Genomic DNA, 17,326 nt, shown 5'->3' with positions numbered 1-17,326 from the left:
CTGGGGCTAGGAATGTACAGGAGACGACCTTAGGCAGTCGCCGGATTCTTTAGTGCTCCTCTTCCCCAGGGAGCTCATGTCCCAGGTGGGAGGCACCGTGGAGATCAGCTAGTTCAACCTCATTTTATAGATGAAGAAACTGAGGCTCAGAACAGGAAGCTGACAAGGCAATCTAATGACACAGTCAGGATCCTTAGGTTTCGCAGGGACAGACGCATGCGGTTACTTCTGTAAGGTCTGGTCAACAGTCCTGCGTCTCAGGCCAGCGCTGGTGACCACTGCTCCATGCCAATCACTAGCACCAGCCTCACAACAATAGGACACAACACTCAGCAAAGAGTCAAGCACAGACAAGGAGTCAGGGACCAACTGCCATTGATACAAGATGGACAGATTAACCAAAGAACCCATGGCCTATTCCACAAGGCTTTCCAGGTGGCTCAGATGGTGCAAGAATCCGCCTGCAATGCGGGAGGCCTGGGTTCAATTGGGAAGATCCCCTGGAGGAGAGCGAGTCAACCCACTCCAGTATTCCTGCCTGGAGAATCCCATGAACAGAGCAGTCTGGTGGGCCACAGTCCATGGGGTCACAAAGAGTCTGACACGACTAAGTGACCAACACTTTCAACACAAAAATGTTTTAGGGTAATTGGAGGAAGTGTAAGGGGTTGCTCACACAATCCCAGGCTGCTGGAAGGCACCAGTCTTGTTTACCTGGGCCCTTCTCCTTCCATACACTCACCCTCTCCAAAAGCATTCACACAAGCCAAGAGAATACCTCTCTTGCCACGAAACATGGAAAGCAACCATGGTCCTGTTGAAATGGTCACTTTCATGGCAAGTACCAGCAGATCATGCTGGACCACAGCCTCATCCTTGGCACAGTTAGAAGGCAAGTTTGGAACAGGGTGGAGAAGGTAGTGTCTGGGAAGGGGTAGAGAAAAGATAGGAAATCCTTTGCAATCCCCTGGTAGCCTAGTGGTTACAACTTGGTGCCTTTACGGCTGTGGGCCAGGATTAGAACCCTGGTAAGGAACTAAAGATCCCACAACCTTCATGGCTCAGCCAAAAAAAGAAAAGATGAGGAATCTTTAGAGGCCAGTGAAAGAACACACATGTTGAGGAACCTGCTGGAAGCATAAAATTCAACCCAGACAAGGAATTTGGCCAGAGAGGTGTCCCCACACAGGACCATCACAGACACAGTGTACGGCTTTCATGATGGTCAGCAGCAGACTCACTGGAGGCCCCAGCCAGCACCAGGCCTGTCTAAAGCAACAGGCTGCCCTTCGGCACAACGGTGTCCCCAGCCAGCATGGCACGGGGGCTCCTGAGGCTGCTCACTCAAGCAAGCCCTACTGCCTATCTTGCCCTCAGGCTGCCGGGAGCCAGGGAGTCCAGCCCACAGGTTATCGCTGGTGGGCAGACTTCCTGGGCTCGGCTCGGTCTTCACTGTGGTCCTGGGCCCTTTTCCTCCAGCTAGAGCCAGACCTCGGGTGCATGGAGCTCCCAACGACCTCTGGCCTGCTCCTCCCTCCTCCCATGCTCTGGGGAGGGGCGGAGGAAGGCACAGGAAGTGGTGGCCTCCACCCTCAGCCTTACTTTTTTTTAAAAAAATATTTATCCTTATCTTGGCTGCACTGGGTCTTAGTTTGCGGCGTGCAGGATCTTCATTTCCTCATGCAGGATTTTTTTGTGGGGGGCACAGACTCTCCAGTTGTGGTGGGTGGCCTCCAGAGTGCCCAGGCTCAATAGCTGTGACATGCAGGCTTAGATCCTCTGAAGCCTGTGGGATCTTAGTCCCCCAGCCAGGGATTGAACCCACATCCTCTATATTCCAAGGTGGATTCTTAACCATTTGACCACCAGGGAATTCCCCCTCAGCCTTTTTTTTCTTTGTTTAGACTGTGCTGGGTCTCTGTTACCATGCATGGGCTTTCTCTAGTTGCAGCAAGTGGTGTCTACTCTCTAGTCGCAGTGCACAGGCTTCCCCGGTGGTGGCTTCCGTTGTGGAGCACCAGCTCCAGGGCGCACAGGCCGCAGTGGTTGTGGTACATGACTCAGGTGCTCTGTGGCATGTGTAATCTTCCTGGACCAGGGATCAAACCTGCGTCCCCTGCCTTGGCAGGTGGATTCTTATCCCCTGGACTACCAGGGAGCCATATCAGACTTATTTTAAGGCACATACAGGGCCCAGACCGCATGCAGGGGCCTTGCAGGAGGAAAACCAGAGGAAAGCCCCCATGTGGGATAGGATGGGGGTGTGGGGTCCGCAAGGCTACTCCCCAAAGTACTCCCTCCCTAGTGGGGGGGAGCCCACACGCAGTCAGCCCAGGCTGGGGCCTGGCTGCTCCACCTTCACTCACAGCATAAACACTCAACTTCCCAGGTAAGGGCAGCAGCAGGATGCTGTGGCTGAGAGGATGGGCTCTGTATGCACCAGTTTCTTTCGTTGGGTCTCAGCTGTAGCATGTGGGTTCCTCTCTAGTTTCGGTCTGCAGGCTTAGTTGCCCCACAGCTTGTGGGATTTTAGTTCCCTGACCAGGGATCAAACTCGTATCCCCTGCTTTGGAAGGCAGATTCTTAACCCCTGGACCACCAGGGAAATCCCCACCGGCTTTTACAAGAGATGAAAGGGGTAAACATTGCTGTCAAAACAGTCGTTCATCCTTGGATATTAAACCCCCTTATCCTTCAACTCCAAAAGACAACACAGCCTCCTTCTAAACCCCAGCCTTATATTGTCCAAGACAGCACCCTGGGCTCCGGGGACCCCGTTTGGGGTCCAGATCTTAGTCCACAAAGGATGCTGAGGTAGAAAATACTAGGGCCACCCCCATCCTTCCCCCACCCAATAAATCCCAGTGGTCCACCAGGAACACTACTCACTGAAGAGACCTCATGAACTCGTGCCTTCTAGGCAAATCTCTGCCTCACAAGGCTACGAAACTTGACTCTGGGCAATAGAAACATCACACCAAAGAGATAAAAGATGTTCTTTGAAAACTGATTCCTTGTAGCAATCCTTTAGCAACTCTGATAGTTAGAATCCAGTCCGGAAAAGGAACTGTTTCAACTGTCCACTCCATCAAAACATCTTGCTAGCTTTGAACCCTGCCTGCTTGCTGCTTAGCACAGGGAGCCCTCCTGGTGTCATCTGGATGGAAAACACCACTTACAGAAGTGGGTGGGGGAGGAGGGAAATCCAAACAGGGGAAAAACAAGCCTCTCAAAAGCCCCTCCCACATCCTTCCCCAACTCCCAGCCCTCTCCAGCAACCCAAATGCAGAATATCTGAGCTGGAAGAAACCTTATTTTTAGCTGAGGTTCAGGGAGTTGCTCCAAGTTACTGAGCGCGTCAGAAGTACCCCAGTGTCCCCGGGTGCCCAGCTAACAAGTCAAGGCTCTTTGGCAGACGTTGATCTCACACCACCAACCCACTCAGACCCCATTGGGGGTCAGCCTTAGGTGTCCAGAACAAATGACCTTCAGCGTCTGAGCTAAGAGGGCAGAGGGATGACTGGGGGAGCACGGGGGTTCCACTGGAGGACCCATGGTTAGTCTTGAACAGTGAATTATATAGGGAAGTCAAAGGCAAGACTGACAGACTGCCAGCTCTCGGCAGCTGAGCGGAAGCAGCCGTGTACAGTGGGAAGGGGCTAGGAGTAGAGCAGGGCCCCTCACAGCCTCAGAAGACCCGAGAACAAACAGAAGCCCAGGACACCTCATTCCGGTGTCTCACTACCGCCCCTGCCAGCCAGATCACGGGAGTTTATGAGCTTCAGACCGCATTACATAAAGCTTGCGGTTTTCCTGCTGCAAAGTCCACTGCCCATCATCACGCCCAGGTCAGCTCTGCCTTCTCCAAGGGGAAAAGAACCATTGAGAACCAAGACACAGGACTCAGGCTCAGCTTCCTGCTCTGCCAACAGAGCTGACACCGAAACAAAAGAAAAAGTGCCTCAAGCCAACTATCAAAGAGCCTGATTGAAGTCCCAGCCCTGCGGCCAGGCAAGTGGCTTCAAGACCTTCAGCACTGCCTCAGCAATAGAGAGGAAGGGTGGGCTAGACGCAGGGCCCTTCACGCTCTGACCTTCTAAGAAACCAGGCAAGGGGGAGAATGTGATGGAGTCTCTGAGTGATGCTCGGGCACTGTCCTCCATGGGCTCAAAGCTCCTACGCCTTCCTTTTTGCCCACAAGACGGCAAGGAAAGCAGGAAAGAAGGGGACAGAGGTTGTGAGGGTGAGAAAGCAGGATGCTGGAAGCCAGGCCCTGGGGGTTTCAGAGGGGTCTCTCTGCTGGGGCAATATTGCAGCTGCCAGATGGAAACCTCAGAGCAGGCACCGTACCCCTGCAGGGATCTCAGGGGCCTGGGCCTTTTCTTCTGTATACATGTGTAGGGGGTGGGGTGGGGCTTGGTTCTGCCTGGGTCCTGTGCTTAGCCTTGGCACTGGTAGGTCACTCTTACCCCTCCCAGGGGAAATAAGTCCCTCTCAGTGGGGCCACTTGACGAGAGGTGGATGGAATGTGGTGACATGGCCCGCAGACCCAGGACTTATAAGGGCTGAACAAGGACACAGGGAAAAGAGCAAGCAGATACAGCCAGACAGCAGAGCAAACAGATACAAACACACACGCTCCCAGAACCCCAGGGCCTCCCGTGTCCTCCAAGGAGCTCTGGGCTGCTCAGCTCCCAGCTAGGACATTGCCCGGCTTCCCTCCAGCAGGCCCCACCTGGGACACCTCCAAAGTCACCACAGTCCGACCTGGTGGGGTCCAGGTTTGGGAGCTGTTCCACAGTGCTGTGCCTTCCTCTGACAATTCCGGCCCCAAATCACACGAATCAGGGCCTGACTCTAAGGCCCTACTTTGGGCAGCACTTTGTAATTTCCACTTCTTTCACACCTACCATGGGAGTGTGAGCCTGAAAGGCCTCTGATGTAACAGGCAGAGTGATACAGGCCCATTTTACAGATGAGGAAACCAGCTCAGGAATTAGGTGCCTGGCCAGCCATTGGCCGAGCTGGGGGTCAAGTCCAAGTTGCCTGGGAAGTTAAGGAGGGAGGAACTAAGACAGCCAAAATAAAGCTTTGGACCTTATAGTCCAAGCTATTTCTAGCCCCAAGAATGGAAGGCCCCGCGTCGTGGGAACACACCTGGTCACAGCTGCTGTGAGCCCTATTCTACACCTCATTAGGGAACCCAACCAAGTAGCATGAACTGCGCTATGCAGACTCCGTGCTCCCAGGCTGGCTGGAGGGAGGGGCTGGGCCTGCTTTCCATCTGGTTCCAGACAAGCCAGAGGACCATGCTTTCAGAGGCAACTCAGAAAGACAGGCTCACAGGGCCTCCAGCACCAAGCTTCCAGGCATGGCTCCCTTCCCCTCTGTGCCATCCACCCACCCTGTCCCTCCTCCTGCTGTGTGGTCAGCCAATACCCGTCTACTGCCTGACCCTGTAGCTGGCAAAGGTTTCAGGTATCACCACCGCTACACACCACCCCACAGATTCAAGGAGTTGTCCTAGGGGAATCCCATGCCCTTCCCTTAGGTCCAAAATCAGTACCTCCAACCCTTAAACCATGTAACATTAATCCACTGAACATGGCACCATGAACCCAGAGCGCTGAGCCCTTCACATCTGTACACCACCTGACTGAGGCAGATGAAGTCTGATGAGTTTCCTAAAGGGATGCTCCTGTTGGGTGAGGGTCTCTGTTCAGGGATAGAAACGCTTCTAGAACCTGTATTCTAGTTTGGAATAGAATGCTGCCCTGTCTCCAACACAGTAGGACCCCTCCATCCTAAGTCGTGCCCATATATAGCTACAGCTACACATGAGAACAGGCATCAGTCTGGGTGGAAGTTCTTCACAGCTGTGATAGCAACAAAAGTTCCCCAAACTGGTTTCAGGTCCTATTCCAAAAACTTCTCCAGATCTTTCCCAATTAAAACCCCAAACTCAAAACAAACAAACAAATCACTCACTTGGGAAGAGGGAGGGTGGCTAACCATAGAGAGGAGGAAGAGACTCCAGGACACTCATGGCATGGCATGGTTCAGGTCAGGCCCTGCCCTTTCTCCTTGAGGGTGCCAGGCTTGGTCAGAACTATACAGGCAGCTGTGATGACTTCACAGTCAACGGCCTGTCCTCAGTCGGCTCTAAATGGCTGTAAATGACAGATGGGCCAAGGCAGACCCTCCCAGGACTACACCCAGCCCCTGCTATACTCTGGAGGCACCCAACATGGATGGATCCACCAGCAGACTCTTCAGGAATGGAGGACTCAACGATCCTGCCACCTGTCTAGCCTTGATACACCTCACAGGTAACCTTATTCTTTCCATCCAAGAATGGAATAGGGAAAGAAGCTGAAACCGGGGAGGTCATGCTGGTCCCTGGGCAGGCAGTAGACAGGGTTCGGCATAGGAAGCTCTGTGGGCTGTCTGCAGTTCCCACCTCACAGCAGCATGGTTTCTCAAGTATAGCAGATGGACTCTGCCCCAGGTCCTCACACTGTGCCTGGGGTGTGAGGTCCCCTCTGAGGTAGCCACGGTTAGGGGATGGCAGAGAAACTGACAACTTACCAAATGTTGCTGCTGCCCCAAATCAATGGCTGAGCAGAGGCTGGGGGCCACCAGGTGCAGCCAGAACCCACCACTCTAGTTGAGCTCTCGGAGATGGGTGGCCTTGGGCCAGGAGCTCAGCCCTCAGGGCAGGTGGGAGGACCCCTCTCCTCTACCTCTAGGACTCTCCGGAGAACCAGTGTGATAAATGGGTGGAAATAAAGCAAGCTGAGTGCTGACGAATTGATATTTTCAAACTGTGGCACTGGAGAAGACTCCTGAGACTCCCTTGGACAGCAAGGAGATCAAACCAGTCAATCCTAAAGGAGATTAACCCTGAATATTCATTGGAAGGACTGATGCTGAAGCTGAAGTGCCAATACTTTGACCACCTGATGCAAAGAGCCAACTCACGGGAAAAACACCCTGATGTCAGGAAAGATTGAGGGCAGGAGGAGAAGGAGACGACAGAGGATGAGACGGCTGGATGGCATCACCAACTCAATGGACATGAGTTTCAGCAAACTCCGGGAGATAGTAAAGGACAGGGGAGCCTGGCGTGCTGCAGTCCATGGGGTCGCAAGTTGGACACAGCTTAGTGACTGAACGACAACAAACGGGTGGAGAGCAAGAGAGCAGAACAGTACATCCCGCGGTTCCTGTCCTGTCTCCACTTACAATGCTGGCCAGCCTCCTCTGCCCTGCTCCACCCCAGAAATGGAGATGAGAAATCGGAATGTCCAAACATCGAATGACACTTAGAAGCTAGTTCTTATTGCGGCCGGCCACTTACGGCGACCCAAGAGAAAGGCCTCCCAAATGAAAGGCAGTCACTTTAGAGTTACCTGAAGTACCTTTTTTTTTTTTAAGTTAAGATGCCCAAAGCAACAGGGAATCAAGGGGTTGGGAGGTGAAGGCGGTCAGCCCCAGCACAGGCTACAAGGGGGATGTACTGTCTGTAGAGAATTCACCTGATCTGGTTTTTATCACCACACAATAACAATTCTAAACATCATCTGTGATAAACTGCTCCTCCCGCAGGGGCTGACAGCTCCCACCACCCACTGTCAGGATGCGACCAACTCAAAGAGACCTAGTCTGGAGCCAGCCCTGGGCTTCTATTTGGGACCCTGTCATCACCTAAAGCTCAGCCCTAAAGAGCCTGAGATGGAGATCCTCTCCCCTCTCCAACCTCAAGCCTCATCCAAACCCCCAACATAAAACAGAAGAGCCAGCAGAGTGTGTTAAGATCAAACTCTGGGTTCAAATCCCAACTTAACCATTTACAAGCTACATGAAAGCTATTTAACCTGTGTCTTGGCTTCCTCATTTATAACATGGTAATAAAATAAGTACGTCACAGTGCTGTTATGAGAGTGAAATGAGTTAAAATGGTCAAATGCTCAAAACAACACCTGTTATAAAAACTAGATATGGGTTCAGTACTGCAAATAGTTCAGTCTCTCCATTAGGTTATCTGAACAGAGGAGACACATCCCAGCAATCCCCAGGGCAGAGGGGAGTTTGATCCACCAGAACCTGTCTGGATTGACCTGCTTGAGTCCTGTTTCCAGGTAAAAGCCCAGAAGCATAGATGCTTCCCTCCCCTTATCCCCTAGAAAGTCTTCAGACAGAGCACCAAGATGTCCCAGATCCTGGCAAATATTTTTGATGGCAGAGAAAAGAAAGGGGGCAGTGTCCAAATCACACACTGGACCCTAAAATTCCTTTGCTTATTTGAGAGCTAACCTTGACCCATCCTGCCAGAGGCTAAGGACCAAGCTGGTTCTTCAGAGACCCCTAGAGGACACACGATGGACCCTGGGGTACCAGACCTGCAGGAAGCAATTTTGACCCAACGGGGATGGAGAACACAGAGGGGCCAAGACCCTTAGGTCAAGCTGCAGCTCCCTTAGCCACCATTAACCCTGCCTTTCTATAACTTACTGTTAAGCTGGCTTAAAACTTTAACTTTTAGAAACTTGAACATCACCCTACCCCAAGATTCCAAATACCCCCCCTCCTCATAGGGGGTTCTCAGTAAGTAATTACTGTAACTTAATACTACCTTGTATTATCAAAGTGAAGTCTCCGTTTTCAAAATAGAATATACTTTCAAACCAAATATATCTTTCCCCAGAAACACTGTAACTATCCAGCCATCCCTCAAGAATCACTAAGCCAAGACAATGCTTGGGTCTGGGTCTGGGCAGCATCAGAGGCAAGCCCAACCTGAGCTGTGTTCTTGTGTGGAGTTACATCCTCACCTCCTGGAGCTCAGGCACCAGCCAAGACACACCCGGGAGAGAGTATAGCCTCTAGATTGAAAGGGACACTTGGATTTTCTAACCCATCTCCTTCCCAAGTGACAGAAAAATGTCGATTTCCTCCCAGGCCTGCATGATATCAGGTTGTTCATAATGTGGCCCCCAGCATCACTTCAACGTAACAAATTCCCCATAGTCACCCAAATAAGTCACGTGGTTCCACAGTCTACCCCTACTTTTATATGCACTATTCCCTCTTATTGGACTGCCTCTATCATTCTTCCAGGTCTAACAACCACCTGCTCAGCCACATCTTCCTTGCTTTCCTAGGTTTACCTTAGCTAATATCCAATAGCCAACTGGGAAGAGCCAGCCTAGGTCAGCCGTGAGAGGAACCACCTCTGCTAAGGTGGATTTCTCCAATGGTGGCTCTTGGGGGTTGCAGAACTGCCTACCTAGGGGGCATGTAAGCTGAAGAGAATATGTCCAGTTCTGCTCAAACCACCAATCTAAGATGGAACCCTGGGTGAACAGTTTTTGGCCGGAGAAAAGAGGCCGACTCTCGTGCTTACGTGACCAGAGCAGATGTGGGGCTCCAAGAGACCACTGCAGCCCTTGGTTTTAGATCTCTGTAGTAACAAGAGCCCATGCTCCCTCCCCTCCCCAGCACCACTGCACTGATTCCCTGAAGCACTACAGGGCTGTAGCCCACCTCTGCCGACAAAGAGAGAAATTCCACTTCTTGACAGTTCTGCCCTCTCTCTCAGAAAAGCTACTTAGAAAAAAAGTGACCAATAAGTACCTCAAATGATTTCTCCAAGATTTTAGACTGCCCACATGGTTCACCCTTCCCATTTCAAAGGAGTGAGTCTGAGGGTCTCAGGCAGGGTAAAATCCTTGCTGAAGTCAACCCTCCAGCAGAAGTGGTTCTGGGTCCATGTCCAGCTTCACAGAAGATGGACAATTTCAGTAGAGACCCCACAAGCACAGAGTAACCCTGTCACCCTCTCCCAACTCTTAGGGGAGACTCTAAACAACCAGGTAAGGTCAGGATGGGATCCTCAAAGCCAAGAGCCTGTCATCATCAAAGTCCAAGACAGACAAGGCCTTCAGGAGCCAAAAGAACCCCAGCCCACACCACACTCGGGTACAGATATCAGACCCTCTGGTGTAGTGAGGGGTTATATATTTCGCCTTTCCTTCCCCACAGAAAGCGGGATCTAGACCTAGATTCTCAAGATGTCATGCTATTGGTGGACTGGGGCTGGCACCAGGCCTCTGAATTGCTAAGAGTGTGACCCTCCCTCCACCCCTCCCACAGTAAGGAGCCCAGCCCAGCCAGTGCCGCCATTCTGCACCAAACCTGTAGCACGGAGGCCGGCACCACTGGATGGGAGGCAGGCGGCATCGCCAACCCCCACCAGAGGCTCTGCGGTTTCTCCCCCAGACCAAAGGGAAGGGAGCTCAGCGTGGATAACTGGCCCTTGGTTTCCTGGGCAAGAGCATGCCGGACATGGCAGGAAGGGTCTCCTGGCCCTAGAGTGACACAGCAGAGGCCCCTCCAGAGAGAGAAAGAGCAGGGAAGCCAGCCTCCTTTCCACAACAGTTTTGTCTCCGCCGGCCAAGCTTCTGGTCTCCATTCAATAATAGCCTTAAGGCTATATCCACACACCCACCCCTCCACCCCGAATACACACAGCTTCCCGGTTTTGCCACATCCAATTAACCACCCAGCTGCTGGTGATTCCACGAAGCCTTCAGACACCCTCCTCCTAGCACATGGCCGGTGAACATTCCTTGTAGAATCCCACCGGGGCCAGCTTTGGTGTCCTGGCTTGGTTGCCAGGGCAAAATCCGACAGAGGAGAACCAGAGACTTAGAGTCTTTAGGCATCTCCTTCTCAAATCAGTCAGTTGACATCTTTGCCAAAGCTTAGGCTCTGGGGCCGTGAAGAAAGCCCGTCTATCCCGCCATGAGTACAACTCTAGTGAACCAAGGTGCCGCGCAGCCGGCCCAGGCCTCCAAGGTCACGAGGAGGGGTCAGGGTGGAAAGTGCAAGGGAGTGAGGGTGCTGCCCGCCCGCCGTGCTAATCCCGCTCAGTTTCTCTCAGCAGAGGCGGGAGTCCCGGCCATGCGGGAGGAGCGCCTCGGAAGAGGACAGCGAGCCGGGCGGAGCGCGGAGAACGAGGGACGCGCGGGCAGCTGGCGCGGGGCGGGCGCGGCGCAGCTCGCCCACCGCTGGACGCTCGGACGGCGGCCGGCGCGCTACCCGCCTCTAGCCCGGGAGGGCGGGGAGACAATGCCCGCCCGGCGGGGTAGTCCAGGCCGCACGCCCCCGCCCGCCGGACACGGGCTGCTCCTCCCCGGCCGAAGGGCAGCGGCGGGAAGGCGCCGGGAGCCACTGCCAGACCGCGCGGGGGGCCGCGCGCGCCCCGTCCCCCGCCCCCCTCCGCGTGCACTTCACCGGACCGGTCCCGGGGGCGCAGACCCACCTCCTCCTCCAGGGTACCGCCAGAGCCCGTGCCCGCGCCGGTGCCGGTGCCCGCGCCGGTGCTGTGCTCGCCGTCCGGCTTCAGGTTGCTCATGGTGCGGGGGGTGGGGTGGGGCGGGGGTGGCGAGGGGAAGGGAGCGCTGAGGGCTAGCGCGGCGCCCGGCCCCGGCGAGGAGGTGGGGAGGGGCGCGGTGAGCAGTGCGCTCCGGGGGTGCGGGGCGGGGTGGCGGTGAGAGGGGCAGCCGCCGCGTCGGGTTGGGGGGTCACATCAAGTTTGGCGGGTGCGGGAGGCGGGGAGGGGGTGCGGCGTGGGGAGACACCGGGAACCGGAGCGGAGCCGGAGCGGCCGCCGCCTCCGCCTTTTCAATGCGACCGGCGAGTGCGCCCGCGGCGGCGGCGGCGGCGGCGGCTGGGCGGGGGGCGGGCGCCGGGGGAGGGGGCGGGCGCCGGGAGGCGGCGGGGGGCGGGGGCCGGGGGCCGGAACCGGCCTCAGCTGGGGCCCGGCCAGCCCCCTCCCCCGCCCTCGCCGCGGTCTCCGAGGGAACGCGCAGCCAATCCCCGCCGCGCGCTGCGGGCTCGCCCCGGCCCGGGCTGCGGCGCGCCAGTCTCCGGCGGGGCTTTTCCCCCTCTCTCCTTCGTCCTTTCTCTCCCTCTCCCTTTCCCCTTTCCCGTTTCCACCACGAGTTTTTAAACTTGGATGAACTCACCCAGCGAACTTTCTTAAAGGGACCGCGCGCACCGCGCCGTCCCAGCCCGCCGGAGGTGGGACTGGGTGCCAAGCTCCCCGCGCTCCCTCGTCCCCTCGTCATCTTCACTCCGGCGGCCCCACGCGAGGGGGCGCCCGAGGCGGGACTCCAGGGTCGTCCGCTTCAGGAAGGAGTCTCCGCTTTGAACTCTGACCTGGGGTTATGGGTGTCCGGCGCGCTTTCACCTCTCCCCCAGCCCCCCCAGCCAGCCAGCCAGCCCCCGTCCACCCTCTCCTTCCTCCCTCCCAGTGTCGGACTTGTGGAGGGCCAGGTTCTGGGGCTCATGGCCAAGGCGGGGCTGATACCTGGGCTTCGGCCCGGGCTAGGCGCAGTCTGCTGCGTGACCTTGAGGAAATCACTTCCCCTCTCTGGCCTCAGGCTTCCAGCCCAGAGGGTGGGACTTAAATCTCAAACTCCCCTCCCGCCGGCAGTCACAGACTAGGACTCTGGGCTGGGAGACGAGTCTCCGGGATCCAAACGGTTATTAGCCGCTGGAGGCGGCGGGGGATCGGTACCTCGAAGGACCGAAAAGGTTTCATTCGTGCGCCCCGCCCCCAGCTTTAGGGTTCTCGCCTCCCTCGGCTTAAATACCACTCAACACACACAGGAAATGGCAACCCACTCCAGTGTTCTTGCCTGGAGAATCCCAGGGATGGGGGAGCCTGGGCTGCCGTCTGTGGGGTCGCACAGAGTCGGACACGACTGAAGTGACTTAGCAGCAGCTTAGCAGCAACACATACACACCCGTCACACACAAACACACGCTCACACATCTTTCCCCCCTCCTCCTCTTCAGAGCCCGAGGCTTGGGCACGGCTGCGGTGACTTCCCCCTCCGCGGGTCTCAAGGGCGCGGCCCTCGGTTGGGTTTTCCTTCAGACTTTTGGAAACCTGCGCCGACCACTGCCGGCCCCTGACGCCAGCTTGTGAAAACCCGAGCCCACATCAGGCTGCGCTGGAGCCCCTCGGAGCTGCTTCAGGACTGGGCTCCTCCCCACCGCCCCTGTCCCCACCTCGAGCTCTGGGGCATCCCGGCCAGAGGCTCGGTCGAGACTGGAAAACGCTCTGCCAGGAGAGGAGGGAAGTCCTGCGGGACCCCGCCCAGAATCAGGCGTCTCCAGGAGTGATCTGTCACCTTGCACCTGGTGCCTGTTCAGACTTTCCCTGCCAAACCTCGTAGTGGCACCAGTATTTTAAGGCTGGAAGCGACACACCGCGTCGGTGGAGTGGGAAAAGCTACTTTTGCAGTCATGAACCAGTTAGGATCCCAGACCTGGGACAAGTGACTCAGCCCTTCAGAGCCTCTATGTGCCTACTTCTAAATAGAGCCGGCAGTATCCTGTGGGAGGACGGAGTATGGAAGTATGCAGTGTTTAATCTCCCCAACAAATTATAATCTTTCCTAACCTGCCATTTCACAGATGAGTACTATAAATTGAGGTCTATAGATAAGCAATGTCTTTCCCAATGATATTCATTTAGTAGGTAATTGTTGAGCAACCACTCCCTGCTGTGGCAAGGCGAGGTGGACCCACCCTGGTTTCCCACCACCTCCACTGCCAACACATTGTTCAGGTCCTAGTATGAGGGAGACTGGGGCTTCCCGGGTGACGCTAGTGGCAAAGAATCCACCCGCCAATACAGACTTTCTTCGATCCCTGGGTTGGAAAGATCCCCTGGAGGAGAAAATGACAACCCACTCCAATATTCTTGCCTGGAAAATTTCATGGGCAGAGGAGTCTGGCTGGCTACTGTCCATGGGGCTGCAAAGAGTTGGACACAACCAAACGGACTTAGCACGTAGGCAGGAGGGAAACTGCTTCCTATAGGAATCGGGCATTGCCAAGAGTGATGGAGCTTCACTTTACCCAGAGTTTTCTAGGTACATCCAGCCTCTGGCACCTCCAGACAGAACCAACCCGTGAACCCCCAGGTATTCGGACCATCCTTCATCCTTCAAACTGGAGACCATCCTGTCTCCAGTTTGGCCCTTTTCCCCAGCCTCTGCTCCTTTCCCTAGTGTAGATCTTCCCAGTAGGTATCTCTCCAACTTTGGCCCAGCAATGTTCTTCCTCCTTTACCGTCCCCTCCCGGCCCTCCCTCTATGTCGATCCAAGTCCTCCCTCCCCTTAAGATGTGGGGTCAGCCCTCCTTGTTCCAAGAGAGGGAGGCTGGCCCATTTTCAAAACTCTGGCATCCTCTAGAAGTTAGTTTGAATTTTTCAAAGAGGAAAGATTTCTCAACTTGTCCTTCAGGTCTACCTTTTATAGACAAAGAAGCTGAAATCCGAAGAGATGACAAATACTGCAGGATCCACAGTTGACCCCCATCACCGTATTTTTCCTAACATGAAGCTGATATTTATTGCTATTCTGATGATATAGCAATCCATGCTTATTGTTGAATAGCTGGAAGATTATAAAATAGTTTAGAGAATAATCTACCATGTAGAGAGCAAGATTATTAATATTTCCTCCTAGTCTTTTTGTCTGTGCATATTTAAAAAAACAAAATTGCCGAACAATTTAAATACTCCTTTTTTTTTTCTTAAATCTATCATGAACAGTTCTTTTTAAGTTCTTGAGTCATAAATTTTAATGATTGCTTAACCCCCATTAGATGTGCTGTAATTCAACATCTCTTGTTGTTAGGCATTTGCATTATTTTTTCTTTTTTGCCTTCATAAGAAACATCTTACATAAGGATGCTTAATGCCTCAGAAAGCTTCCTATATGTGACCAGCCCTAAGTACTTTGAAGGCATGCATTGTCTTATTCCTCCCTGTCCTCCCTGCCCCTCTCACCACGCTGCCCACCCACCCCCACCCCACTGCCATGCTGCACCAGGGCTGCTTCTGGAATCTTAGTTCCTCAACGAGGGATGGAACCCACACCCTCAGCAGTGAAAGCGCAGAGTCCTAACCACTGAACTGCCAAGGAATTTCCCTCTCTCTCCCCTTCACTACCCCAGAAATGGGAGAATATCTGACCCCAAAGGGAATTGGATATCATATAAATGCAAACGTCCCACCCAGGACAGCATGACTACCCATCCATGCTGACCTGGCATTGATACAAGTAGGGCTGGAGAGAGGAGAGTTTAGGGTGTAGAAATGGCAGATCACGTGGCAGGTAGAAACTTTCATCTGTCTCCCCTGACTGTAACCTAGTAACCCAACCTCTAGCTGCCTCTACAGGTTCTTCCCACCACCCCCAGTGCCAGGCTCCATGTCACCTCTGAGCTTCTCACAATTCTATTCCCTTTGCCTGGAACTACCTCCTTCCCAGACACCTACTCCCCTTCTAGAATGCTCTCAGAGCGCCTTCTCTATGTTCTCTTGAGCCGAGGAATGCCTTGTCTGGCAGTTCACCTGCCAGATGGGAAAATCTGACTCTGAACTGTGTCCACAAACCCTGCTGGTGAATACAGCCTTAGCCCTCTATCTCTGCAGCCCCCTAGCCTCCAGTAAAGAGCTTGGTCAGTGGCGGGCATTTGCAGATGTTCAGTGAGCGATTCCTGGGGCTTCTGGGTTATCTGGTGCCTGTGGCCCTTTCTCTTTGATTTCCTGTACATACATTATCCTTTGATGTTTTGTTCTTAGGGTAAGGAAAAGAGTCAAATGGTTTCACTCCTAAGAAATGCTGCCCTGGGACCCAGCATCCTAAGGGTGTGCCTAACTTACCTCAGGGCAGGTCTGCTTTCTAACCCCAGTTCCCCCACCGTCAAGAAAGTCTGAGCAACAGGAAGGCAGGTAGAGTGACATTGAGGCCCAAAGGCTAGTGTATATCTGAGGTGTATTTTCTTGGCACAGGAGAGTTAAGCTGCACTTAAGCGCAAGAGGTTTCAGGAAGGGAAGGGGGGCAGGCTGCTGGCATTTATAAAGTACCTACTCCTTCCTGCCCCAAGCAGGTAAATGCCTTCTCCTGAATAATTCTTGCTATCCTGGTAATAAATTAGAAAACAGGCTCAGGAGAATTAGGTAGGGGAACTTGCCTAGCTACTGGTGGACGGCATGGGTGGTGGGGAAAGCATGAAGCAGCCCTGTAGTGAGCTTATCTGCTGCTGCTGCTAAGTCGCTTCTGCTGCTGCTGCTGCTAAGTCGCTTCAGTCGTGTCCAACTCTGTGCGACCCCATAGACGGCAGCCCACCAGGCTCCCCTGTCCCTGGGATTCTCCAGGCAAGAACACTGGAGTGTGTTGCCATTTCCTTCTCCAATGCATGAAAGTGAAATGTGAAAGTGAAGTCGCTCAGTTGTGTCCGACTCTTCGCGACCCCATGGACTGTAGCCTACCAGGCTCCTCCACCCATGGGATTTTCCAGGCAAGAGTACTAGAGTAAGGTGCCATTGCCTCCCCTGTTGTGAGCTTATCAGTGCATCTCTAAAATGGGGATACTAGTGCACAACTCCAGAGATGTGTTATGTGAGACTTCATGGTAAGCTCCTAGTGATTGTGATTATTGCCTGTGGCCCTACTTCTAGTTTGAAGGTCAAGGTCCGAGTGGTAACAGGTCAAGATTAGAGACTGGGTCATTTTAGCCCAAAGTTCCTGAGCTGTCTCCTCTCCTCTTGCCCTCCTTACTCCAGGCCACATAGTTACAAAATTCCCAGGTTCAAATCCAAAGCGAACAGTATTTCCAAAACAGCTGTGCCAGACTCAAATCTGGGTTTGAGTTCAGGTGATTGTGGCAACCTGTGTGACCACAGGCAGGTAGTTTAATCTCTCTCAGGGTTTGTTTTTTAATAAAACTAGAGATGCCCTTCAGGTCCTCATAAGTTACCCAGGTTTTTGTAAGTATTTACTGAGATCCTGGCTCTCAGAATTCTTAGATGTCCTCAAAGCTCTAGGGCAGTGACTTCCCTGGTGGTCCAGTGGCTAAGACTCCGTGCTCCCAAAGCAGGGGGCCTGGGTTCAATGCCTGCTCAGGGAACTAGATCCCATATGTGGCAACCAAGTGTTTGCATGCCGCAACTAAAGATCCTGCATGCCACAAATAAGACCTGGCACAGCCAAATAAATATAAATACATAAATATTTTTAAAAAGAAGATCTAGGGCCACAGAAGGGTTGATTATAAAATCAGCAAAGGAATAGAACCATGAACTTCACTTCAGTCTTCCCAAAAGGCAGTGTCTCCTCGTCAATGCCCCTTCCCCAAAGATATTATTTCTTCTGTCTCCACATGGCTGAAAATTAGGGGAAGACTCTCTGTCAGAGATGGTGTCTTTTTGCATCTTTGAATCTTCTGTGCCTGGCT

At 53.7% G+C, this 17,326-nt stretch overlaps 1 protein-coding gene across 5 annotated transcripts in view; it reads right to left on the bottom strand.

The window, feature by feature from the left end:
• Positions 1-12,321, bottom strand: part of RBPMS2 (RNA binding protein, mRNA processing factor 2) — a 38,199-nt gene extending 25,878 nt beyond the window's left edge. Inside the window, exon 1 of one of the 5 annotated variants that reach the window (XM_055537654.1) lies at positions 12,033-12,321. In XM_055537654.1, coding sequence (XP_055393629.1) covers positions 12,033-12,134 — 102 coding nt within the window. In that variant the 5' untranslated portion in view covers positions 12,135-12,321. Of the gene's footprint in view, positions 1-11,326; positions 11,690-12,032 lie in introns of those variants that run through there. The other 4 variants (XM_055537655.1, XM_055537656.1, XM_055537657.1 and 1 more) reach the window with 4 other exon arrangements.
• Between the last annotated feature and the right edge of the window lie 5,005 nt (positions 12,322-17,326).

This window comes from Bubalus kerabau, chromosome 10 (genome assembly GCF_029407905.1).
Source record: "Bubalus kerabau isolate K-KA32 ecotype Philippines breed swamp buffalo chromosome 10, PCC_UOA_SB_1v2, whole genome shotgun sequence".
In the NCBI taxonomy this organism is placed as follows: Eukaryota; Metazoa; Chordata; class Mammalia; order Artiodactyla; family Bovidae; genus Bubalus; species Bubalus kerabau.
Note: the sequence above shows the minus strand (reverse complement) of the source record. Positions and strands in the feature narration are given on the sequence as shown.